General features: G+C 43.1%; 2 protein-coding genes and 1 long non-coding RNA gene across 3 annotated transcripts in view; 2 read left to right on the top strand and 1 right to left on the bottom strand.

Moving 5' to 3' along the window:
- Window positions 1-27054, top strand: part of SPINT1 (serine peptidase inhibitor, Kunitz type 1) — a 472802-nt gene that overhangs the window by 318074 nt on the left and 127674 nt on the right. The window lies entirely within an intron of this gene.
- Window positions 1196-4459, bottom strand: LOC134487842 (uncharacterized). The gene is made up of 3 exons (XR_010066896.1): window positions 4396-4459; window positions 2393-2617; window positions 1196-2280 (listed from the first exon to the last, which is right to left on the bottom strand). It is a non-coding gene; the product is annotated as an uncharacterized LOC134487842 (long non-coding RNA).
- On the top strand, window positions 3915-21776 carry DLL4 (delta like canonical Notch ligand 4). The gene is made up of 11 exons (XM_063289926.1): window positions 3915-4328; window positions 4430-4693; window positions 5027-5084; window positions 6666-6935; window positions 7967-8027; window positions 8177-8307; window positions 13592-13761; window positions 15592-15811; window positions 17214-17934; window positions 19122-19230; window positions 19926-21776. The coding sequence occupies exons 1-11, from the start codon at window positions 4275-4277 to the stop codon at window positions 19929-19931; spliced, it is 2064 nt and encodes a 687-aa protein (XP_063145996.1). The 5' UTR covers window positions 3915-4274; the 3' UTR covers window positions 19932-21776.

The following is a 27054-nucleotide window of genomic DNA, read 5'->3' as shown; positions in this document are numbered from 1 at the left end:
TTTTGGCTCTCATAAAAGATTTAGACAAATTACCAGGTTCAACTTCAAGTTCCAGTTCTCTGTGAAAGGCTGGAACAGATAACAAAGGGCTTAGTCAGATAATATACTCAGTATATGGTATTTCTGATATTTATACAGCTTTGAACTCGAAGGCTGCAGTGATGTATAGTACGATATCTTGCATCCAGTTGAAATCAAGGGTCCTAATACATAAAAATTAGTTTGATTAATATAAGTTCATTAATTTCAGTGGAAAATAAATGTGTGTTCCACAATGGAATCATTAAAATTCAACTTTATGTGGGATTGCAGCCTATATCAACCATTAAATTGCGGGTAAAATAAAGTAAAACACAACCAGCGATTTCTAACTCTGTAGCTTACAAGCCAGTCCTATATCTTTTAATAGTAGTTGATCCTCATTTAGTAATATTAACTTAATCCGTGCTAAACATTCCTCAAATAAGGGAATCTACAGGAATGCTCAGTATTGGATTTACTCTTTACTGATGTTTACTATCCCAAACTAGTCAGTCCTGTTGCTAAAAACTAGTACCATCTTTTAAAATTAAGACTACTATCATATGCCTAGACACAAATCCAGCGGAACCCAATTATGTTGAGTGGCTTTAATTGGGTGACAGACCTATTTCTAGCTTCTGTTAAGGATTGTGGTTGTAGAATCAGAAGGACCTGGGTGAGTCTACAAGAGTGACCTTGGATTCTGACAAAGGAGCAAACAGCTGAAGCTACACGGTGCTCCCATGTGGCTGATAACAAACATCCAGGTAAAGAGACAGAAATGCCGAAAAGAAGTCCTGCAAACTTTCCTTCTGCAACGTTTCAGATCCGGCAGCTGCCCTATGTTGCATTCTCGCTCTGGCTCTGGCTCTCGCTCTCTTTTTCTTCGCAAACACAAAACAGATGGTCTATTCTGCTTCTTGTTTATTATTTTACTACAGCCGCTTTAATAGCTACAATCACAACAATATATGCCCGCGACTTTCGAGAAGATTTCACATCTGCTTACTAGTACCAGGAAGAGGAGGGATGCGCGGGCTGTGTCACAAAAGTCATTCTGGGACAGCGGGGGGGGGGGCGGGGGGGAAAGAGAGGGAGAAAAGGGGTCCGAAAGAAAAAGTCACTGCGACCCCAAGGCTGAACGGAAAGAGAGGGTCTGGTTTCAGGAGGGCGGGGCGGAGGCTGCCCACTCCGTAATATTTTGATCCAGCGGGCGCCGAAAGTGTGCAAACGAAAGATGAAATTCTATCTGCGGGATCGGGGGCAGGTTGGGAGGTTTGGCCGAGTTGTGAAAGGAACTCTGGCTTTAACCTACATTAGCCCGAAAGAATAGAGCGAGTCCATATGGTGGATGCTGCCTGCGGATCTGCAGCACCGAGGCGGTGCCCTGTTCCTGCTCCTGCGCCCGCATGTCGCCCAGCTTGTGCCAGATGGCGCCTGGGCCAAGTGGCCGTGCGAGGTGGCTCTGGTTAGCCTAATAAACCTCCGAGACAAGTCAAAAATCAAAACACACACATACTAACATCTGCTAGAGCCCATCGTGCCCAGCTAGCCTTTCAATCATGAATTAAAGAGCCCCACCGCCCTTCTGTTCCCCTAGGCTAGAAACTCATTACCATTTATCAGCACTGATGCTATCTGGCCTCCCGTTATTTTAGTGCCGAAGCTCTTCGCAGCAGCATTAGTTTGGACAGTTGGGGCTGGAGAAGGAGGCGGCGGCTAGCAAAGCAGCAGCAGACCTCTGCCTGTCTTACGCTGGACAGCCCCCTTTTCCACACGCCTTTACTCCTGGAAAGTCTCACCCACAGCAACTTCCCCCCTGGAAGAAGGCTCCGAAACAGTCAATAGCGCTGGCCTTCCTCCAAGGACAGGACCTTGGCAACGGCCTTCTGGGCAGCTCTCGGATGTTTTCTTAAACCCACGACGAGATCAAGTGCGTGTGGGGCATTTTTCGCCCGGCATCATCCCCCACCTTTTCCCGGGCCCCGCGCCTTTGCTCTCCTGTTCCAAAGGCCAGGTCACTCGGCTAGGAGTTCTCAAAGAGAACTGGAAAGAAGGGAGCGGGTTGTTGTTTTTTTTGGATAAGGTGGTCCTCCTAAGGATTTAAAGATAAAGGGAGGCCACGGGCTCAGTGGACAGGTGGAAGGGGGGGTCCCTGCATTAGATCACAGAAAGGGATCACATCCTGGCAAGGTGTGGTGCTTCCTGCGTTGGATTGCAATGTTCATTTGACAGGCGTTCAGCAATCCACAGACAAGGCTTTAAAAAAAAAAAACCTTCCAGAGTCAGATAAGATCTGCAGAAACTGACAACATTTCAGGCGAATGCTTCCCCCTCCCACCAGCAGCCATCTGGCCTGCCCAAATTTTACCCATCCTGGTTGGTCCACCGTATCGAAATCAACATTTTGCCCTTGGTTCTCCCAGGAGTTGGCGTGCGGTCACTCCGCCCCAAAGTTGCCAGGCTCAGCTCTTAAGACCGCGGTGACCGGGGCCTCCTGGCTGAAGGCAGACGTCCAATCTCTCCGTTTGTGTTTGCTTGACGCAGAATAGAAAAGGGTATTCTCTCAAGGTTGTCTGCCAATCAGCTACGTGAGCTAAAGAATGAACGCGCCAACTGGTTATTTCACTTATTTTTAACTAGGAAGGGCCGGATAAACCTTCTGGACGGGGGCTGGCAGAAAGGTGGCAAAACCTCATTATCATACAGCTGAAGGTTTATCTTCTCTGCTCTCTCTCTTCCCCCCACCCCCTCCCTATTTAACAACAAGCTGAAATAAAAGCCACATGAAAGGCCTTCTCTGTGCTTGGCTTTAATGAGGGACACGCGATTCAACAATAAGCACACATTGCGGGCAGACCAAGGGGCTTTACTGGCAGACAGCCGCCTGCAGCCAGGAGACGGGCTGAGCCTCCCAGGTCGGTTTCGCACGAGCCAGAGGACGAGCTCAGGGCTCAGCCTCGTTCTGTTGTTGTCACTGAGGAGAGCAGCGGCGGCGGGGATGCTGCTGCCTCCTAGGGCGGGCACCCACCCACGGCTTCTTCACTCTCAAGGAAGCCAAGCCACCGGATTTTACCTGCTCTTTTTCTTTCCAGTTTTCGCGGCCTGTGAGAAATGAGCTTCTCCCGCCCAGGAAGGTGGCTTTGGAAGCGGCTGTGAATCCCCCCCCCGCCCCGCTCCCCCCGCAAACGCTTCGGAAGGATTGTCAGGCGCTTGCAGGACGAGCCCCCACTTCGTGTGCCAAATTCCAGCCGGAGAGGAGAAAGCGCAGCAGTAGAGCTCCTTCTCGCGCGCCCAGCGGCGTTTGGTTGCTCCGAGCGGGAAGACCCGTAGTACAGTAGCTCGGCCAGGTAGAGGGGGCAGGTGGGGCGTCTTCCTCGCAGGTTTCTCGAGGAAGCGAAATCCGCCGATAAACTGGCCTTTCGCTTTCTCAAGAACCAGCTTAGTTTCTCCAAGCAAGGGGTGTGGGCGCGGGCGTAGGGACACACATGCCTTGTTGAACTGCACTACAGCCCCAAACGTATCCTTTCCATTTCCACTGGAAATGGAAGGGGAATGGCAGGACCAGGTTAACCAGTGCTTCCTTCTTCATCTCTGCCCCCCGCCTGTCCTCCCTCCCTCCGCGAAAGAGCGTCTCAGTGGCCAGTGCTCAAAAGGAGCGAGCCCACGAAGGCTCGGCTCGCGACGATCAACTGGGCTCCTTGGGGGTCAGTCCACCAGCCGCCGCCGGGCATTAATTCTGGATCTGCGGGCTCGAGGCCACACTTGGCTCCTCTGCCAGAAAGAAGAAAAGGGGGAGGGATCTCCGGAGCCTGACTGGCAGTTTACATAATGAGCTTGCAACAGCTATATAAAGCAGCTGAAAGGAAACGAGTTGCCTACTTGCTGAGCGAGCGCTGCGAGGCCGGGAAAGAGGAGCCACCAGCACCCCCCGCGGCCCCGGGCACCCCACCGCCTCACCTCTGGAGTGTATCAAAGGGTGGCCGTCGTGGGAGTGCGCGGCTGGATCCTCTCCCCGCGGCTGGTTTCAAGCCCTGGATTATACACGACTGCCCTCGCCTCTGAAGTTTGGGGCGCGCTCAGAAGGGAGAGCGGCTGCACGGGGCGACCTGCGGGCGACGACTTGGGGCTGAGGCCAGAGGCACATCCCTACAGCCCCCGAGGAATACAAGGCGAGGGCGCCGAGTCCGGCCGAGCGAGCGCAGCCGGGGGAGGTGGACGCCGCAGGCCCCCGCGAGCACCCGAGGAGGAGGATGGCCGCCTTGCGCCTCTTGGGCTTCGCGCTGGCGCTGGCGCTCCCGCTGCAGGTAATGGCCCAGCCGGCGGCGAGGCCGGGGGGCGCCGAAGGCTCGGCCGGCGGGGGGAAGCTCTGACCTGCCTCTTTTGTGTCTCTCTCCCCTTTGTGCAGCGGGTCTGCGGCTCCGGCGTCTTCCAGCTGGAGCTGCGCGAGTTCGTCAACGGGCAGGGCTCCCTGGCCAGCGGAGAGCCCTGCGCCGCCGGCTGCAGGACCTTCTTTCGCGTTTGCTTGAAGCACTTTCAGGCGGTCATCTCCCCGGGTGCCTGCACCTTCGGAAGCCTCACCACCCCGGTGCTGGGCACCAACTCTTTCGCCATAACGGAGACGGAGGGCTTCGGCAGCCCGATCAAGTTGCCGTTTAACTTTACCTGGCCGGTGAGAGCTCGCCTTCAAGAGACCTGGACGGGGAGTAGGAAGCTAAAGGGGAGGGCGCTGCTCGGCGGCCCGAGAAAGCTGCCGTCGTGCGTGGCCGTTGCAAAGGCGTTTAGAAATGTGTGGGTTGCTTAAGCCGAGCGAAATGTAAACCGGGAAATGGCATTCAGCAGGACGCATCCCGGGGCTGTGGAGAGAGGGAGAGAGAAAGAAAGACGACCTGCCATTAGAGTAATTGTAAAGAGCTAGCGATGGTGGTTGGGCTCCCGAAGCCCTCCAGCCCCTTTCCGATCCCTTGCGTCGCCGCTTTCTCTCACTCCTTCTTTTCGTCCACAGGGAACTTTCTCGCTGATCATTGAAGCCTGGCATGCTCCTGAAGGTTACCATCCAACAGGTGAATACCCTGGCATGTCCCTCGGCGGTCGCTAGGGGGAGGCCGTGTGCTGCCTTATATTTAAAATAGTTTTCCCAGAAAATAGTTAATTCTTTTGGTATCGTTCCAAAACAGCTGTCACCAAAGCTAAATAAATAAATCTGAGTGTACAGAGAACTTTAGGATATCGTTTGGGTGCTTGCTTTAGTTTGCAAGCCAGAGCTGTGTTCCCTACATCTTGATCGGTTTTGCTTTGATTTTTGTCCCCGACTTAATCTCCACACAATTGTGTTTCCTCCCGTTTATTTTTGGCGTGGGAAAGAAAGGAGCTCTTTGGTGAGAAAACGACAAGGCTGCCAAGAAGTCCTGACTGCCTTTTCCTGTATTTTACACCTTTTTCAAATTCCGCCCTTTGGAAAAGGAATAATGGCTTTGGGATGTTTTTCTGACATAAAGGAAAAGGATATTTCAACAGCACCACAGCTTTTATTTTGAAAGTGTCTCTGGGCCACAGTGGATAGAAGTGGATGCTAAAGGCAACTTAAAATACTGGTTTTATAAAAATATAGAGACTCTTCATTCCTTTCTCTCAAATAACTGCAACCAAGTAGCTATACACTTCAGGGCTTTTATATATTTCTGTGTGAGCAAGAAATGTTATTTTACAGACTTTTTGCTGAATGATGGAGAATTCCCCCACCCCTGGAATTTTATCACAATGATAGCCAGCGGTGGTCTGGTTGATTCTTTTTATTCAGAAATCACAAGGATTGGCTTACCGTGATTTCAGACTCTTCTCCGTTTTTTAATTATATTAGACATGCCATTTGGAAAGAACTTTTTTAAAAAATGAGGACATCAATTGATGGAACATGTTGCATAAAATCTGAGCTTACATGGATAGACACTGGGGAGTGTTACAGATGACCGTGGAGAAGTCATGCAAGACAAAGTATAATTGAGAAATGGTTTTAATAAATTAGAGTGTGGTTAGCAGAGAGCACATCCTCATGCTGTAATGTGACTAAGGCTGGCCCACCACATGTTGTTCATCAAGGGAAAGGATAAAAAGAACTGTAGCCAACTGGGTTGGCATTGCCAGTGTCAATTCACTGTCTTCTGCTGCCCCTGAGGAAGGATCCAGGGCAAGCCAGACGGTGTGCACATTTCAACATTGCACACCCTTCCCAGCACCTGAAGCAACTTTTGCACTCTGTTTAATGGTAGAGCAGCTCTATTGTACTAATGAAGCTGCACTGGAGCCATTGGGTGCCTCGTGGGTGGAATTGTCACCTGTTTCTAGAAGAGCTGCTATAACTAACTGTGACAGGTAGAAGTTAAGTGAGGGAAGCAATTCTCAGCATGGAGAATGTAGGGATAATTGCCTGTTGCACGGCTGCCTGTGATGCAGCTGGTAAAGATATTCCTGGTCAGACGTCCTTGTGGGGATGGGTGTGGGAATGATGCCGAGGTAACCAGGAACAATTGTACAAGTGAAACTGAAAAATGGGTGGAAAGCGGTGTCTCCGGGAAGGGGGAGTCACCATGGCTAGGTAGAGAGGAAAAGTTTATATAGGCCTAACCCCAAAGTCTCCTTCGCAGGCTCCGCAACCCCAGCTCGGAAATGGCTCATCAGCGAAATGGCGATCCAGCGCTCGCTGGCGGTGGGCGAGGACTGGTTCCGAGACGAGCAGAGCAACCAGCGCGCCAGGCTCAGCTACTCCTACCGGGTGGTCTGCAATGAGCACTACTACGGAGACAACTGCTCCCGTCTCTGCAGGAGTCGGGACGATCACTTCGGACACTACATTTGCCAACCTGACGGCAGCTTCACCTGTATGACGGGCTGGACTGGAAACTACTGTACGGAGGGTGAGTAACCTTCACCTCCCCGGGACGGGTGGGAGGTGGGACGCGCCGGGCCAGGGAAAGGTAAGAGCTCCCCCTGGTGCTTGCACGCGTCTGTAACTCCACCGTCGGCGCGTGCAGAGGGCGGAGGGTGCGCGCCTTGCTGGAGGCGGGGCGAGAAAGACGCCCAGACCCGCCGGCCAATGGTCGCGAGGGAAGCGCGTGCGCGGGTGACTTTCATTCTGGCATTAAAGCGGCGGGGGAGGCTCGAGGGAGGTTCGTGGCGTGGTTGGCGGTGCGGAGATAGCTGAATCCGAAAACAGTACATCTACTTCTATGTAGGATGTTCTGGGTTGCGTGGCAATTAACACTGTTAGTGTTTGCTACAGAAACACATGTAGGGCGTTTCTAAATATCCCAGCCAGGGGGGATATAAAGAGGGCAGCTTTACAATAGGAAAAGGCGAGCGGTTCTTCGCTTTGATTGCTAAAAACATGCCCGTTCTCACCAGTCCTCTAAAACTAGAGGCGGTGCTGCTGCTGCAGAAGTTTTCCGGTTTACAGCCAGGTTGTGCTTTCGTTGGGTTTAGGAAATCAAGTGAGTGTTTGTTGTGAAAACAGTACCGCCTCTGGCCTAAAGGAAATCTATATTTACTAGCAATACCAGTGCTGTGCTCTTTGAAGATGTCTTTACAGAAAAATCAAATGCAGTGTAGGATTTACAGTCAGCATATAAATGTGCAATTTTATGTAGAAGAAATCTGTTTGTGTGCTCTGTGGTGACAGCCATAATTTTGAGCATAGCATAGTAATATTCCAGGAACAAAATGGGGAGGTCCATTTTAGTGCAAAATACAGCCTCCCCTCCTTCCCCCCCTCCAAGTTATAAAACTACCGATGTACCCTTCCTCAGCCACTGTCTTCCCAGAGTTGTAATGAAGGGGGGGCAGTTCTGTTGAGTTCACAGGGGAAAGAACAGAATACAGATTAAATATATTTTGAAATTCATTAAAGTCAACTTTGATTGAAGTTTTGAACCTGAACTTTTTTTTTCAGCCATCTGTTTAGCTGGGTGTTCAGAGAAAAGTGGCTTCTGCAGAAATCCAGGAGAATGCATGTAAGTATTAAACCTGAGTGCGAAGATTCAGGTATAAATCCCACATCCTTTTCCTCCCCTTCCACTTGTCATTATTCATAGAACTTTGTCTTCCTTGGGGCTAAATCTTGTTGCAGGTATTTTAAAATTCCCAATTAATTTCTTTCCAGCTGTCGTAGTGGTTGGCGGGGCCGTTATTGTGATGAATGCATTCCTCATGTGGGCTGTCGCCATGGTACGTGTACAAAACCAGGAAAGTGCTTATGCGATGAAGGCTGGGGTGGCCTCTTCTGCGATCAAGGTGAATGGATAAGAGTTATGACAAGTGTCCCTTCATTTTCTTTATTAACAGTATGCATTCCCAAAATATTGTGGATGGGATCTCAGTAGGGATGGGATGAGATGGGAGCCTAGAGTCATCCTTGCCCTACAGTCTCTCCCAGCTGTCCCCAGGAATTGGGGGTCTCATGGAACAGATATGGGTAGCTGCTGCCTGAGGGAGGAGAGGAAGGGAAAGTTCCATTATTTGAACAGTTGAGCAGAGCTGTATATCACCCCTTTTCTTTAAAATGGACATGTTGAGCATTCAGCCTTTGCTCTTCTCCCACACTAAAAATTCTATATGGGCTGTATTTACATAACATGTTTAGCCAAGTGAGTAAAAGATCTAATGGCTGCATTCATACAATGTTAATCTTGGTTAGTGTTAATCTTGATTAGGTTTATGTAGCTTTATGTGTTGTATGAATGTAGCTCACAATTTATGTCCAAATTAGGAGAACCCAGAGCATGGGTTAATTCTGTAAGCAGATTTAGTGTGTCATGTGTACAGTTTGCTGCCATGAACTTAACTGAGTCATCAACATTGCTGCCAAAGGCTTCCATCAAAAGCAACAGACTCTGGCCCTATGTTATGCAAGAGGAAATAACTTTATTCAACAAATGCCGAGGTTATATTTTATTAAATGAACTATCAAGGTTCTTTTTAAAAGGACACTTTTGGCACAGTTCTATGATCTGTTATAGCCTCAGCTAAAAAACTATACATTCTTCAAGACGATACATGTACACTTCCATTTACAACTGAATTTATTTTCCTACCTTGGATAATTACTTTCAATTTCTTTTCATGCCATGGACATGGTCATGAGTTAATTAGCAATTGCAATTTTTCACCAAATTCTGCTCCAAAGCTGAACTTCTTCTAAGGCATATCCACGCTGCCTCCTTAAACTGCTCCTGTTCCATGCTGAAGCTGGCTGGACTCTAAGCCATCTTATTAATCATTTGGGAACTGTGTAGAAGGAAGCAGGCAAGCTCCAAATTTCTGTGGTGCACTGGTGGACATAGTCCCACAGAAAAGTAGGTAGCTCAGGGAAAGAAAATGAGTGTGTGTGTGTGTATACACGCATGCATGCATGCGTGCTAGGTTTTGAAACAGTGATCCTCTGCATGTCAGGCAAAGGTTATAACCACTAGACTACTGGACCACCATTAGTAACAGAAGTCTTAGCAGAGATCAGAGAGCTGCAGGGCAGTGACCATAGCCCAGGTGTGCAGGGGTGTTCTTGCCACTACATGCCATAGTCAATCAAAGTGCCAAGGATTGCCTAGAAGGAAGTAAACTAGCAGACAAATCAGCCAGCAATGCTTGAGCTGGCAAAAGAGGAGAACTTTACTTTTTAACGTGGAACAGCAAAACACACAGGAAGAAGTTGCATTTCTGGTGTGCTGGAGATGAGCAGAGAATGATGACATCCTCCAGAAATGGTTGGAGGCCATTTCTACTCATGATGGGGCAACTTAATGGGGCAGATATGCCCCTAATCTTCATCCAAGCTAATATACTCCTTCCAACACATTCTAAAGCAAGTTTGGTGATGCATACTTTTTCTTCACAGAAGAACAATGCTGTAGGTCTGAGATTTCCTCCCTTTCTCATGGCTAGAATTAACTTCTTCTGCCTTTTCCTCTAAGTACTTGGGCTGAGCTCTCTCTGGTGGACTTCATTTAACCTCAGATCACAATGCTTCCAAGTGTGCTGATACTGACAAGAACAATATCAGTTCCTTTGCCTTCAAAACTTTTTTTATGCATTGGTCAATCCATACTGGTCTGAAATGTCCTCTGTTGCCCCCTTTAATTCAATTTGCCCTCTGAATCAGGTTGGCTGGTGGCACAATGCTGTTTAAGTAGTTTATTCCTGACCATTAAATGCAGTAAGTGATTAAAGTTGGTCTAATGCTAGTTTTCTTGGATATCTCCCAATGGCTAAAAAAGGTTGTGTTTACATGATATACATAATTTAGAGAAGTAGTATGTTATCTGAACTCAGAATTTGAGAGAAAATGTAGTTAAAGTGGATTGACCAAGCTATTATTTGTACCGAAGATTTGTTTGGGAGTAATTTACAGTCTTACTTACAGGGATTGAACTACATGTGATTGAACATCATTTGTATTTTGCTTGTCCTAAAGTGCAATCTGTTTGAACCACCCTGAAATATACTTGGAGAAACTTTGTCAAGGAGAGTTTGTTCTGTTGAAGTATGTATGACCTCATAGGGTGATTCTTATGAGACAGATATTGTTGGCATTTGAGAGCCAGTGTGGTGGTGTGACTAAGGTGCTGGACCAGAAGTGGGGAGACCCAGATTCTAGCTCTCCTTTAGGCATGGAAGCCAAGGGGGTGACCTTGGACCAGTACTTCCCCCTCAGCCGTAATCAACATCAGGCTGTGTGACAAGTGACTGGGGGAAAAAAAACCCTGATTGCCTCATGCATTGATAGCTTTCCTATGTGACCTGAGCAAGCACAGTGAAAAATGAACCAATGCTGCAACCAAGTAGACAACTGAGAAGAAAAGATTAACAGTGGTATTTCTTTTGAATGGAACATTTAAATTCTATTATTGCAAATCAATTAAAGCACATACAGAAGTAAAGAGTGGTTCCTATCCTGTTTATATAGTTTTTCTGGTTTGGGTCAGGCTTCAGAACGAAATCACCCTTGGAGCTACATGTTGTTGTTTGTTCGTTTAGTCACTTCCGACTCTTCGTGACTTCATGGACCAGTCCAGGCCAGAGTTTCCTGTCGGTCATCAACACCCCCAGCTCCTCCAGGGACGAGTCCGTCACCTCTAGAATATCATCCATCCACCTTGCCCTTGGTCGGCCCCTCTTCCTTTTGCCCTCCACTCTCCCTAGCATCAGCATCTTCTCCAGGGTGTCCTGTCTTCTCATTATGTGGCCAAAGTATTTCAGTTTTGCCTTTAATATCATTCCCTCAAGTGAGCAGTCTGGCTTGATTTCCTGGAGGATGGACTGGTTTGATCTTCTTGCAGTCCAAGGCACTCTCAGAATTTTCCTCCAACACCACAGTTCCAAAGCATCGATTTTCCTTCTCTCAGCCTTCCTCATGGTCCAGCTCTCGCAGCCATATGTTACTATGGGGAACACCATTGCTTTAACTATGCAGACCTTTGTTGTCAGTGTAACGTCTCTGCTCTTAACTATTTTATTGAGATTGGTCATTGCTCTTCTCCCAAGGATTAAGCGTCTTCTGATTTCCTCATTGCAGTCAGCATCTGCAGGAATCTTTGCACCTAGAAATACAAAGTCTTTCACTGCTTCTACATTTTCTCCCTCTATTTGCCAGTTCTCAATCAAGCTGGTTGCCATAATCTTGGTTTTTTTTAGGTTTAGCTGCAAGCCAGCTTTTGCACTTTCTTCTTTCACCTTCCTCATAAGGCTCCTCAGTTCCTCTTCGCTTTCAGCCATCAAAGTGGTATCATCTGCATATCTGAGATTGTTAATGTTTCTTCCAGCAATTTTAACTCCAGCCTTGGATTCCTCAAGGCCAGCATGTCGCATGATGTGTTCTGCATACAAGTTGAATAGGTAGGTTGAGAGTATACAACCCTGCCGCACTCCTTCCCCAATCTTAAACCAGTCTGTCGTTCCGTGGTCTGTTCTTACTGTTGCTACTTGGTCGTTATACAGATTCTTCAGGAGGCAGACAAGATGACTTGGTATCCCCATACCACTAAGAACTTGCCACAATTTCTTACGGTCCACACAGTCAAAGGCTTTAGAATAGTCAATAAAACAGAAATAGATGTTTTTCTGAAACTCCCTGGCTTTTTCCATTATCCAGCAGATATTGGCAATTTGGTCCCTAGTTCCTCTGCCTTTTCTAAACCCAGCTTGTACATCTGGCAATTCTTGCTCCATGAATTGTTGAAGTCTACCTTGCAGGATCTTGAGCATTACCTTACTGGCATGTGAAATGAGTGCCACTGTTCGATAGTTTGAACATTCTTTAGTGTTTCCCTTTTTTGGTATGGGGATATAAGTTGATTTTTTCCAATCTGATGGCCATTCTTGTGTTTTCCAAATTTGCTGGCATATAGCATGCATTACCTTGACAGCATCATCTTGCAAGATTTTGAACAGTTCAGCTGGGATGCCGTCGTCTCCTACTGCCTTGTTATTAGCAATGCTTCTTAAGGCCCATTCAACCTCACTCTTCAGGATGTCTGGCTCTAGGTCACTGACCACACTGTCAAAGCTATCCCCGATATTGTTATCCTTCCTATACAGGTCTTCTGTATATTCTTGCCACCTTTTCTTGATCTCTTCTTCTTCTGTTAGGTCCTTGCCATCTTTGTTTTTGATCATGCCCATTTTTGCCTGGAATTTACCTCCAATGTTTCTAATTTTCTGGAAGAGGTCTCTTGTCCTTCCTATTCTATTGTCTTCTTCCACTTCCGCGCATTGCTTGTTTAAAAATAATTCCTTTTCTCTTCTGGCTAACCTCTGGAATTTTGCATTTAATTGGGCATATCTCCCCCTATCACTGTTGCCTTTTGCTTTCCTTCTTTCTTGGGCTACTTCTAGTGTCTCAGCAGACAGCCATTTTGCCTTCTTGGTTTTCTCTTTCTTTGGGATGTATTTTGTTGCCGCCTCCTGAACAATGTTGTGAACTTCTGTCCAGAGTTCTTCCGGGACCCTGTCTACTAAGTTGGAGCTACATAGATAGCTATTATCAGCAGGTTGGCTTTGACTGACCCCTTCCATTGTTAGGATTTGCTCTAGCAGATAGAATGCTGCTTGTCTTCTTTCCTTATCAAAGGCACCATGCAGATGCCATCCCCCCTTGGATATGCTAATTGCACTAAATGCTCCTTGTCTTTCCTTATCTGTTTGATCTGTTGGGAATTGGATTTAGGGCAAAAATGAAGACTGCACACTAAGCTGTTCCTTGTGCTTGCTCGCTTTCTTGATTTATTCACTTATTACCTACACTTGGAAAGTCTTTACATTTCTCTTGATGTCAAGGTCAAGAGTAATGATGCGAAGAAATAACGAAAGTAATAACCTTAGACAAGTTTATTTTATGCATGTTATATAGTCCAAGTAGTGAAGGCACACCCAGCTAAGTGAAATTGTTTTTGTTAACTATCCAGCAAATGCATTTTGGCCCAAGTCATTATGTATTGCTCTGTTTTTAATGCCTCTTCTTTTGGGGTGTTTTCTGTCTGTATCACTGACTGATATTTTTCTTTTGTGCTTTGTTTCTTGTTAGATCTGAATTATTGCACCCATCACAAACCCTGCAAAAATGGAGCCACTTGCATGAACACCGGTCAAGGAAGCTACACATGCTCTTGCAAAGAGGGGTTCACTGGCAAGGACTGCGAAAGGAATATTAGTGAATGTGATAGCAACCCTTGCAAGAATGGGGGCAGTTGCACAGTAAGGACAAATTATATGCTAGAAGTTTTAATTTATGAAAGGAAAAATAAAGTGGCATTGTTATTATCATTATATCATCTAGTTCTTTTTTCAAGGAATGCAGGATTGTGCACATGAAGTTATGCTTATTTATTTATTTATTTATTTATTTTTATAACCATATACTGTCAAGACTGAGAGCACTTCCACTTAGCTCCACAGCCACTATGCTTGCCCTCAAGCCCTCCCAATTCACTCAGAGTCCCATTACTGTCTTCCTCTTCTGGCTGCCAAGGATCTCCAAAGTTGTACAGTATATTCTCCATCTCGCAGAATTAGGCAGTGGCAGAGCACAGTTGGCACTTCAGCCAATGCCCTCCACATTTTCTTCATTTCCTCACCAGATTTGTTTTGCACAAGGGAAAAAAATGTAAATGGCCATTGTGCAGATGGCTCCAAGATGACTTCTGGAGAGGGGAAAATCTCAGAAGCCAGGAGATAGGATGAAACGGGAGTCCCTCCAATAACGTTGCTTGCCCCACAGCTTCAGGCAAAAGACTTAGTGATGTGTACCATCTTGGAGTTTCTTCCTAATTACTGGAGAAGGAGAAAAAGCAAGGAGATACTGTGGCCTCCAAAAAGTGTTGCAAATATAAATGATGCAAAAATGGGGTCATCCTTGCTGTGGTATAGAAAGCCTTGGGAGCTGTACACCCAAACCACAGCTCCTATTACAACTATTTTCCCAGTACTCAGAATAATGCTATAATATCTCTCTCACTACTTCATGGGCCTCCTTCAGTCTACACAGGAGCTACATCAATCGTACTTTTAGTCCAACCAATTTTATTTTGGTGGTTTGAAAACGTATAGTTACAGAAAAACAATTCCTGCATATATTGTGATTCTGCTGTGCAGCTTAGTAATAACAGGGAACAGTGACATCCCAATATCTGAAGGATGTTATGTCCAATAATTTGTCTTTGAGAAGACAATAGAGGTTATTCTGAGTATCCAATTAATCTTTACTACTCCTACAGCCCTGTTCATTTAGAATATTTAGTAATAGCTAAATATATAATATTCTACAACAATGGTCAAGCTTAAACTGAGTACAGGAACATTTTTAGTGTTCTTTCCTGTAGTTTGTTTGTTTGTTTAATTTTTATCCTGCCTTTATTATTCTTATAAATAACTCAAGGTGGCGAACATATCTAATATTCCTCCCTCTTCCTATTTTCCTCACAACAGCAACCCTGTGAGGTGAGCTGGGTTGAGACTGGCCCAAGGTCACCCAGCCAGCTTTCATGCGTTAGGCGGGACTAGAACTCTCCATCTCCTGGTTTCTAGCCCAGCACCTTAACCACTAAACCAAACTGGCGCTCTAGTTCACATTGATATGAACTTAGTGTTACATACTTTCATGTAACTTTAAGGTATCAATTTTTCTGACAAGACCTTAGCATTTTTACCTTTACATTCATATCAGAGGGCTTGCCCACAATATAATGAACTCTTCATCTGATCAAAACTACATCTTATCTTAAATAAAAGACGAAGACGAATTATTTGTCATTACAGGCTTATGTATGAATGAATGGAGTCATTAATAAACTGATTTCTGGGTCTCCATAACTGCCATGGTTAGGCAGCTATTGGTATGTTAGTCATTTTGAACTCTAAACTGTTATACATGCCCATCCAATCTAGCTTCATCTATCTGGGTTTGCTTTGGCTTAATCTCTAAAATTCATGCCTTACAAAACAATGCAAAAATGAGACTGCTGTAGTCCAAAAGCAACTGCTGTTTCATGGAGCTAAATTTGATACATCATTTGTTTACTTCTGTAGGATTTAGGAAACGAGTACAAATGCGCTTGTCCCCCAGGATATGATGGTATGAACTGCGAGCACACTGCCTTGACTTGTCTTGATTCTCCATGTTTTAATGGTGGCACATGCCTGGAAAGAGAAAAAGGAACTAGCTATACTTGCCTTTGCCCCATGGGATTTACTGGATCCAATTGTGAAAAAAAAGAAGACAGGTGCACCAACAATCCCTGTGCCAATGGTAAGCCATAAGAAGAGTAGTAGTTTTTGAGGATGGCCATGAAAGAAACTTCAGTTTGATTCTGGTTTTGTTTCTTGTCTGCCAGTTTCATTCCCCTATTTTAATGTCTAGTGTGAATTTTTTACATAAGGTTCAAACTGTATGTTACATGGAAATCCATGCTTTTATCCCCCACCTATTTTAAGTCTTTCCTTCCATGGATGTTTTTCAATATACTTTTAATTAAAAGATGGGGTAAAGAAGTGGCTTGCAATTTTGCTTGCATATAAAACAGGTAGTCAGTCTTCAACTTACGATCATTTGTTTAGCGACCATTCAAAGTTACCATGGCACTGGAAAAAGTGACTTGTGACTGGTCCTCATACTTAGAACCGTCGCAGCGTCCCTGTAGTCACGTGATCAAAATTTGGGCACTTGGCAACTGGCATGCATTTACAACAGTTGCAGCGTCCCGGGGTCACATGATCGCCATTTGCAATCTTCCCAGCCTGCTTCCAACAACTAAATCAATGTGGAATCATGTGATTCACTTAAAAACCATGTGGTTCAATTAATGACCACATGAGTCACTTAATGGCTGCAGTGATTCACTTACCGACTGCAGCAAAAATGTTGTAAGATCGGGTGCAGTCATGCGATGCCTTGCTTAACAACTGCACTGCTTAACAACAAATTTTCTGGTCCCTATTATGGTTGTAAGTCGAGGACTACCTGCATACATGCATACATACATACATATTCTCACTTCATTAGGCTATAGTAGCTATGTCAAGGAACAGAACTGAAACATATGTACAATTTTGTTAAATTTTTATGAGTGCAATTTTTTTTAATAAGCATCATGTCTTTGAGGTTATCTATTTCAAATGAAACAGGATGATCATTCCTATCCCTGTGTACTCCCTCACTGAAGAATGCCAAGCAAAGACTGTCGGGATGGTCTAGAACTTCCCTCAACTTTGTATATTCTCATAGATCTGCCACTTATCTTGTTTCCCCCTAAACTAAGTTTGGACCCTCCAAAAAGTCCCTGGGTAATGTTGTCACACCTTGTGATAGCCTTGTTCACTTTAATTGTGTAGGATAAGAAGCATGCTCAGCAACTCATTAGTGAAACCATGGCTACACACAGGAAGCCCGGAAGCCTCATAGAAGTGTACTTGTAGGACCAAATTATATGCGCATTCATCTTTTTGATTGTTTAAAATGCAAAGGGGAGGAAGTTCAAGACCATGGAATAGGAAGGGGATTCTGGTTTGTTTTAAATAGAGCTCCTGTTATGTCCAAAATGGGGTAATCTTACTTGGCATCAATTTGCAGCTGGACATTCCAATCCCCTTGCACTATTGTAATCATTGCAATGCATTGTGAGCACTAAAAAGGCTTTCCCCCCCTTCTGTAGGTGGGCAGTGTTTTGTGATGGGCCAACAGCATGTGTGTCGCTGCCGTCCTGGCTTCTCTGGTCAGACGTGTGAGATATACATCAGCAGGTGTTCAAGAAATCCCTGTTCCCATGGAGGATCATGTCATGACCTTGATGCTTCACACGATTACACATGTACTTGCTTGCCAGGCTTCACTGGCAGGAATTGTGATATTAGAACTAGAGATGGCTGTTCCTCTGGATCATGCCAGAATGGGGGAACATGCTACATTGGGCTTTATACTAAAAGCTTTGCCTGCCACTGTCCCCCTGGCTTCATGGGCAGCCACTGCGAATTTGTGGCGAATCCCATTACGAAGATCATCCCACCACTTCCTAAGCCAGTTCCCTGGGTGGCTGTATCCATGGGAGTTGGGCTAGTGGCTCTCCTCATCTTGTGCTGCATGATAGCCATAGTGATCCGACAGATGCAAAGACACCCCGAACAGAATTCAGGAACGATGAACAACCTGTCTGACTTCCAGAAGGAAAATCTCATCCCAGCTTCTCAGCTGAAAAACACCAATAAGGATAAAGACCTTGAAATAGATTGTGTACTGGAGAAATCAAACTACAAACTTAAAAATCATACATTGGATTATAACCTGGTGAAGGAGCTGACAAATAGAGGAGCTCAGGAAGATAAATACCATAAAAGTGAAAAGTGTATAGGAGAGAAATCACCCTTCTGGCTATGCAGGTATGCAAATTTCCTTTAGAAAACAAATTTGTTTGCACAGTCAAAAATGGGAAGAACAAATGTTGTGTTTTAGTGTAAAGAAATCAGAAAGGAGCAAATGACTCTCAAAAAGTGGATAAAAATGTCTATCTTTGATATTTTTACTTTTTTGCATACTAGTTGTTATACTAATTCTTCATTATTGCTGTACAAGAAAACTAATTCTTCATTATTGCTGTACAAGAAAACCCCTCTCATCTTTCTTTTCTTAAGCTGGCATTGTGGCACTACTATACTATTGCCCATCTTAAATGGGGTGTGATCCAGCTGTGAATCGGAATTCACTAGTTCCCTGGATCACAGCAGGGCTAGAATAAGAATAAAGGATGATATATTCATTTCACGAAGATACCTCCCTCCCTGTCTTTCAGTGCAGGCTTAGCCTTAATGTTGCATATTAGTAATATTCAAATTTCCAATAAGCCAAGCACTGAAAACAAATTTGGGAAAATCCACCCTCTTGTTAACATTGAAGTGAGGTTGATCTATCTTCCAGAGTGTTAATATGAACAAACTAGACCATTATCCCTAATTTTTCTTATTATTGTGTTGGTCTCATCATTTTGATGATGCGAAGGCTTAAACAGAAGGCTTCCATATTGCAGGACTTCCTGAAGTCTCCATTCTGTGCTCTTGCTCCTTCTGGGGATTCCTGTAATCTGAGCCAGGCTACCATGTATCGTGTGTTTAGACAGTCATTTTGCTCAACAATGCAGTGCTTTCCTTTCAGTGTGTGATGTGCGGTCAGGTCTTGCGTATGAAGAGTAAACTCAGGGACATTCTCTGATTGACCATCTACAGTTGCTCCTCACTCTGGTTGACTGGTGTTTGTGTTTTGAGAAGAGAAACAAGTTTAAGTCTCTCTCAAGTTTGTCCAAGTTCACAGCTGTTAATTTTGTCTAATATAATGTGACAAGCAACATTGGAAACCATAAGTGCCATTGGATTCCACTGCATGGACATGAAATATGAATAAACCTAGAATGTGCTGGGAACTGGTTGTTTTTATCATCTACTGTCTTTCATGCCAGTGTTTCTTTTCTTTCAACCACAGCTCTTCTGGAATATCCTTTCTTCACATCTTATAATACAAAGCTTTGACATTCATTCTGAATTTTCACCTTGTATTTTATCTGTATTTTCAACAGTGAAAAGCCAGAATGTAGAATATCAGCAATATGCTCTCCAAGGGATTCAGTGTACCAGTCTGTTTTTGTAATAACAGAAGAGCGGAATGAATGTATTATAGCTACAGAGGTATGTGCTTTGCCTGCAGAAATATGATCTTTGCTCTGAGTAATGTTCAGAAATGTGACATTCAGAATGAAATGACAACAGTGAAACTTGGGGTTTTCAAATGTAGCACAGACATATACATGTGACAAAATAAATAGTTTAAAAAATGTAGATTTTTTAAAATGTTGCTTGCGATCACCCCAACAAAGTATCAAAGTATTCAGCAAAGTATTGAATCCAAATGTCTGTGATCATGGCATAATTCTTTCCAACTTTCCATTGTCTTCTGCGGAACTCTGTAACCCATGAAAATTTGGGAATGGTAGTTGGGGGATCTCCAGAATGGCAAGGGATGTGACCTAAGGAGGCCAGAGCAGAAAGAGGAAATTGGGGAAAACCAGGAAATCTCCTTGTGTGAGAAGAAATACCTTTCCATCACACAACAACATCTTTGAATCTAAGATTCTACATCTGAGCATAGGAAGTAAGGATACAAGAATTCAGCAAATTAAAATATTGAATATGTAAGACTTAAATAAAGAGATACATAGCGAAAGGCTGAACTTACATATCATAAAGATCCTTCTCCTGCAACTAAAATAGTACATTCAAATTAATTCTAAGTCAAGGATTGAATTACATCTATTATGTTTAATTTTAAATGTATACTGGATTAATTGAAATGTCTGTTTCTGTCTCTTTATGTTTATGGACAGGTATAAGAGTGAAGGCTGCTCTGTTTGCACCCCAGTTCTAGAGATGCCACGAAGTGGACATTCCTACTACATTGTTTACAATTCAAAATTGGATTGGACTTGTTTTTTTTTAATTATATGCAATTTGCTGCTCTCAGGAGGAAGAGTGGATGGAAGTGAGTGAACTGGACAGACTGTGAATATAAAAGATGCAATATACCTTTTTGCCCCCTGTTTCCTTATTTTGAAGTCTAATAGGAATATAACTGACTACTAGCAGGGGAGAGACAAAGATGTCTCTTACTAGCCTTTGAAATGACATGCCAGTTGCTCATGGACAGTTGTGTGACTTTCCAGAACTTCAGTCTTGAAAGGTGCCTGTCAGTATAAAGGCCCTTGGATGTTATCACAGAGTTCATCAACAACACCGTGAGCGGAGTGAATGAAGAAACATATTTTTCTATGCAGATAATGGATACAGAATAAGTGTCACCATTTTTTTTCTGGATTTGGAAGTGCCTAAAAAGCGTGTCTGAGAATCTAGAGAGCCCAAATCAAGACCCATCAGCCTTTCCCCCCTCCAGCACCCAAGCAGTATTGTCCAGGAGTGGCTATCAGCGTCTCCTGTTGCTCCTGTATTTTCCCCTCCTTTTTCCCCCCTACCATTTATTATTCACAGACAACTTAAGGAACATGGCTACTGAATTGGCATTTTGTCTCCTTGGATGCTGATTTGGTGAACTGAGCAGTAACTGGGATTTGTTCTTTCTCCGAATCACAGGGACCTCCCCAGACATAATCTGAGCTGAAAGAGAATGTTGACTTTTCTCTTTCGTAAGAGGAAATTGAAACCCAGGGCTCCCTGAAAGCCTTATAAGTGCGTTTAAAATCAATCAGCTGTTTTCATGCCCTTTGCACTACTAGTCACCATAAACAGAAGTGTGTTTCTTCTATGTTATATGTGTAAGGAGAGGTTTGGATTTTGTCTTAGGGATCTCAGTCAGATGCCACCCTTTCAACTGCAGGTAATCTGGAAGACTGCCGTTACGTTTTTACAGCCAGGCAAGTGTTTATGATCCTGCCTTTTTATTCCTTGTTGCAGAACCTCCCACACTGACTACAGTTGGAATTTCTTTTTCTGAACACCTGACAAAGACTAAGCTACAAAGGGGACTTTTGGGGGGATCCATTATGGGGGGGAGGGGGGACCTTGGTTTGCCCTGTTTGTTCCTTTCTTCACATTGCTACAAAGAAAGGAATAACCTTAAGTTTTTGAATCCAAAGGAGCAGTTCTGAACTGGAAACTCAGAATTGACATAGACTCATACATTTACAGCAATAATAATAGACATTTCAGATAGGAAGTGCTGTTCATAGCGATAAACAAGTACTGTGGGAAAGAGAGTATGGCGGAAGCAGAGAGAGGAAGCAAATTTTCATTCAAGGAAGTTGGGATCATGTTTTCTGTGGTAGAAGAGCAATGTTCCTGACCTTGAAAATCCCTGGGCTGGATTAATCCATCTCCAGCCTTGAACTGTGCAATCAAGTTCTTGCTTGGTATGTTCACTACTGACATTCTGGTCTGACCACACAAGGCCATTGTGAAGAGGAGCTTCAGAAATCAATAATATGGTTTATACTAGTGTCTGTCTGTAGTTTATTTTGAAGCCTAGCATTTCAATAATTTAAAGTAAAAATCAGAAGCACTGAACTTTCTACATTTTGTAACATTATTTTGTATATAATGTATATTTATAATCAGAAACAGAAGTGTAAATATGTTTATTACATATGTCATGTTTTTATGTGATGACAAAGTTTGAATTTTATTTTTTTTTTCAAATAATGAAGATACCTTCTTGCTACTGCAAACTTTCAGTGTGGTTTCTTGTGCTATAATTTGGATGTCCTGACCTTGGGGTGTTTACAGGAGAGCTCATGGCAAAGCTTGTGAGGTAACAGAAATTTATTACTGCTAATATTAGTATTTCAGTAAATGAACACAATATGTGTTTTGAGTTTCTGAACGTCTCATTTGATATAAAGTTTAACCTGTAACCACAATAGACTAAAAAATTCAAAAAGCCCTTACAATATGGATAAAATCTTGCCATATTTATGTTGTTTTTGCTAGAAATAGTAACAGGGAAAGGTCTCCAGCTCATTAATAAATACACATCTCAATGTTATATTTTGTTAACAAATACAAGTTCTTAAACTGATTTTCTTGCTTTTCTCTACTGTACCTAGAGCTCACGACTTATCTGTGGTATCACCTATTCCGAAACATTTAAAATGGGGCACCAAGTAACAGAGTCAAAATAAGTATAAGAAGCGTAACATAAGATAATTACTCTTTACCTTCCTTTCTGCATTGATTCAGTATATTTGGTTGCTGTTTATCTGAGAATGCTTCCAGACCACTGTTTGCACCAACACAAACAGCATATTGGCAGAAATTACAATTCCAGAAGAGTAGCTGTATTAGTCTGTTGCAGCACGAATGATAAAATCCGCAACAGTTTATGGCAACTTACTGGTTTTTAAGGGGTTGCCAGCAAACATAATAGAAGAGGCTTCCCAAGGGTTTAGCGTTGCCATTGCTAGCTTTGCTCTACTGTATCCAGGCTACAGTGGCATCCATTTTGACCAGCAGCAAAGCAACCAACAGAAAAAACTGATCAGTTTGCCATGGCAAAGTTCTGTCAAGCTAAAAAGCTCAAATTTCAGTCTAAAAATGTAACTTAGATTTGCTAAGCTTGTTAAAATACTCAATTTTAAAATGATGGGAGTGGAGAAAGAAAATAAACAAGCTCTAAATGCTCTCAGCTTGAACTGCAGCCTAGTTATGCAGGAATATATAGATTTAAGACCATGAAATTAGTGTAACTAAATCAGATGAAACTCAGGTCCTCTTTTGGCATGTAAACTATAGTGCATCTATTTTTAAGGCAATAACGCAAAATGCAAACTTTTTGCTATATCTTTTAATAGCAGCCGTAATAACAAAATTGCAAGGGAGCCTTTTAGTTTGCCCATGTTTTAATTATATGCAATTTTGTTTACCTTTTAAAACACTAGGCATGTGTGCTTTCCTGTTTAATTCTTTTCTTAGGAAAATCAGTTGAAAATCCTAATCAGTCTCCTTGACAACCATTTGAGGGAAACAATCATCAAGATGGAACTCAGAAATAAAGAGAACCCTCCTGTCCCTAAACATTTGTCCTGTAGAACAAATTATGAAAAACCATTGACAAAAAGCAGAGCAGATGCTCCTGATTTGCAGCTTTTCCTTGGCAATGTAAAATAAACTCAACAGATGCTTCTCTTAATTGAACACATGGATTACACACATAGAAGCACACAAACGCAGAGTCCTTCTTCAAACAAAAAAACAAGACGAACAGAAAATAGGGAAATCTTCCCACAGCTTCAGAAAGACAATGGTGGGATTCAAACAAGGCTTTAGAGTTTCAGGGGGAAGAGTAATAGCAAACGGCAAGTCTGAAACCTACATGCACCGAAGCCTGCAAAAATTATTTGTTGGTGGTGATTATTAAACATGTTTTCATGCATGGTCCTACAAAAAAGTACTTGAAAACAAAAGTATACATATATATTAAGAACTACATACTGTACAAACTCCAAGGTGAAGACTTTACTTAAACTTGGGCCCATGATATACCATTTCCTCTAAACAGATTTTCACTGGCTTGTTTCCTCAATCTGAGAGGGGATGTAGCTGGTACTTTGGCCCAGGAGGTGAGGCAGCGGGTCCCTCAAACCAGAGCTTCTCTGGGGTTGCCCTGGCCGTCAGGACTAAGCTCTTCCGCTGAGATCTAGATGCCCCTACACTTACCATCCTTAGAAAAACTGTGACACCTTGGCTTTTCAAGCCAGCTTTCAGAAAGTGGACATCCTGTCCTTTGCATTAGCAATTTAAGCCTGTCGTATTCTGAAATTTAATCTTTATTTTTAAATCATTGGATTAGGAGATTTGAGTTTTGTTTTCATTTATTCTATATGTGAATCATCTAGAGTTTTCATAATTTTGTAGTACAGTATATAAAAGAGGGAAGTAAGTAATTAAATAAGCTCCAGATGCTTCCAACAGGATCATGTGAGAATTGGAACTTGCATGTATAAATCTGATTGTGTAATATATTCAGTCTCTGCACCAAAGTGCTGAAGCAGTAAAAACTTAATGACACACTGTCTCAGAGATTTTATAGTAGTTCTTTAAGGGGGGGGAAATGTAATTTCTGAATTATTTAGTATAGTGCCAATATTCAGATGAGTGATATATAGTCATAAATTTTTAGAAATGGTAAGTTATATACTCATACAGAAAATACAGTTTTTAAAAAACTGTATAAGAGAAAGACTCAGACCCAGCCTGTCTGGATTTTATACACATGGACCCTGTTATTTCTGAGCTCATGGATAAGCCCCTTAATTATGAAGCTTGTACTATGTACTTCCTGTGAGATACTTTGTATTGTATGATAAAATACATTTTGGGTTTCCTGACTAGAACATACAAAACTTTTAAACATAACTGCTGTCAGTAATATACTGTAGGTTTCCTATATCTGACCCAAGATATAAGCTTGGTAGAAATAATATTTAAAATAGTATTTTTTAATTGGTCATCAATTGGTCTGCTTCTTAAAACAAGATATATAGCAGATACTGAGCATTTTCCAACAAAAAATGGTATGCTGAAATTCATAAAAATTATGGTGTCACTGCAGTATCATTCGTATATCCAGGCTGTTGGCAGAGTGCTAGGAAAGCATTTGGCCCAGGAGAGATCAGAAAAGTCACACACCAGGCATTTCTATAAAAATAATTTTATTTACAGAAAACAAACATATTTAAAGGCTGTTTGCTGAGAGGAGAGATTTCTCTCAGCTGCATATTCTCTGCAAGCCTACACAGAAGGGAAACTGAAACTAAAACAAGTTCAGGCAAGTTCCTCCCTTAGGCAATGCAACCATTAACACGTGAAAAGGGGACAATTAAATTCAACCTCTTCAAATGATTAGTTACCATAGTAACCTTAATCTGTAGTAGATAACATATTAACACAGGCCTCCTTTATCAAGATGGACTTCTTGTGCACTAGAGATAAGACTGTGTGTTTCACTCTTAATTCAAGCCCTAGTTCTCAGGATGTCTTGTCACTGTATCTCCTTGTCACACATTGTTTTCCTAGCTGCAGTTTTTCAAGCCTCTCCAGAGAATCAGGAGTAGGGCGATGTATTTCCCTCAAAAAAGTTTTGCTTTTGCCCTAAGAGTTGTTAGTTTATCAAGCCAAAGCCATTTATAAAGAAGGATGGTAAAAACAATTGTGTTTGCTATCTCTTTGGAATAGCTCTTTCATAATGAAGGTTTCATATCTTCATCCCTTGGTTTACTCCAAGTTGACTTTTCTTGTAATATGGACCATTGCTTCACTACTTCCTGATCTGGTATTTTTTATTTTTGTTCTTGGCTATATAGTGTAAAGTACAGGGTGGGGAGGTTCAGAGTTTGTTTTCTAAAACGTTGATTTATTTCTGCTTCAGGCTACCATAACTGTATATAGCTACACAAAACATAATTCAGAACTGATCTGTACGCTTTCATGGGTAGTTCTTAGGTTAGGTGAACAGTATGTCCAAAAGGTCACATTTCGCTTTAATCTAGAAACATATAAATGATAAAATGTTCACTTATCAATTGGCAGCCTTCTTTGCTAAAGATTTGAGGGGCAGGGATCTGCTTCACAGTGGATTCCCAAAAGGAAAAAGGTGATTTACCATAGGGGAAAAGGGGTATATAATTAAAGATGTACAGTAAAAGGTGAAGAGGTGAATGAAGAGTGAGAACAATTGCTGTGAAAGAAATAGTGCACTAAGCCATGGTTTGTTTTAATCAGGGTTGTTGAATAAATTGGCTTTGCATAGAATGCAAAACTATAAACTATGGTTTTCAACCAAAAAGTTTATACATTATGCTAAACCTTAACGAAACAAATCACAGAATAGTTTAGTAGAATTTGTGAATCCAGTTTGTTCGTTATGCAATTCATCAAAGCTTCATTCCCTGCCAAGGGTGTCCCGTAGTGAATCCAAATGTCACAATAACACCTGCAAACATGCCATTAAAGCCATGCCCCTTTTTTGCACACGTCGTGGGTGCAAAAAAGGGGCATAAAGGTGTAGGTGATGCATGAAAAAAGGGGCAGGACTTCGTACAATCGGAGCTGTCATCTTGACTTTTTTGACCTCCCCCTTGGATGCCCCTGCTCCCTGCTGTCTAGAAATCCTGGCTACATTTTTCATTTCTGAATTCTTTTTCCATGTGGGTACTGCAGCTGGATTTACTAGTCATTTTCATCAATGATAAACTTGATTTTATCACATTGGCTCCCAAGCAATGGTGAGCAAACTCTACATGTTCAACATTTTCCTACTAAGCTCATATGACCAGTACTATTGTAGACTGATATAACTATTTGACAGTCCCTGTCCAGCAACTGAGAACCTTTCCAACATCCTAAAAAAAAGTTTCTAGATACCCGCAAAGATACCATCTCTGTCCTGCTAAGCCCATCTAGAGTTGTTTTTATTTTATTTATTTATTACTCATATTTAGCCACCGCCCATCTCCCCCAGAAGAGGGACTCTGGGCGGTTTACAATAAAATTCCCCATAAAAACATAAACATTAAAATCACATAAAACAATTATAATAAAACCCAATAAATAAATAAAATCCAAGAGAAATGTAGAATCCAGGCTGGTGGGGTACGAGCCATCCCCAAGAATGGTTATTCCCTTTCCCACCCCAGGCAAGATGACAAAACCAGGTGTTCAGGGCCTTCCGGAAGGTCAAGAGAGAAGGGGCCTGCCTCACCTCTGGAGGCAAGATATTCCAGAGAGCGGGGGCCACCACAGAGAAGGCCCGCTTCCTGGACCCCGCCAGATGAAATTCTCTTATGGACGGGGTCCATAACATGCCCTCTCTGGATGATCGGGTGGAGCGGGCCGATGTAATGGGGATGAGACGGTCTCTCAGGTAACCTGGCCCCGTGCCATGTAGGGCTTTAAAGGTAATAACCAACACCTTGAATTGGACCCGGAAGCAAACTGGCACCCAGTGCA

The sequence above is a fragment of the Candoia aspera genome, chromosome 1, assembly GCF_035149785.1.
Source record: "Candoia aspera isolate rCanAsp1 chromosome 1, rCanAsp1.hap2, whole genome shotgun sequence".
NCBI classification, from domain to species: Eukaryota; Metazoa; Chordata; class Lepidosauria; order Squamata; family Boidae; genus Candoia; species Candoia aspera.
This window is presented reverse-complemented; position numbering and strand designations above follow the sequence as displayed.

Bases quoted from the DNA above. Each gene is read 5' to 3' on its own strand.
- DLL4 (XM_063289926.1), top strand. From the start codon at position 4,275: ATGGCCGCCTTGCGCCTCTTGGGCTTCGCGCTGGCGCTGGCGCTCCCG. The intron at 6,936-7,966 runs GTGAGTAACCTT...TTTTTTTTTCAG, and splicing joins TGGAAACTACTGTACGGAGG to CCATCTGTTTAGCTGGGTGT. The intron at 13,762-15,591 runs GTAAGGACAAAT...TTACTTCTGTAG, and splicing joins AGAATGGGGGCAGTTGCACA to GATTTAGGAAACGAGTACAA.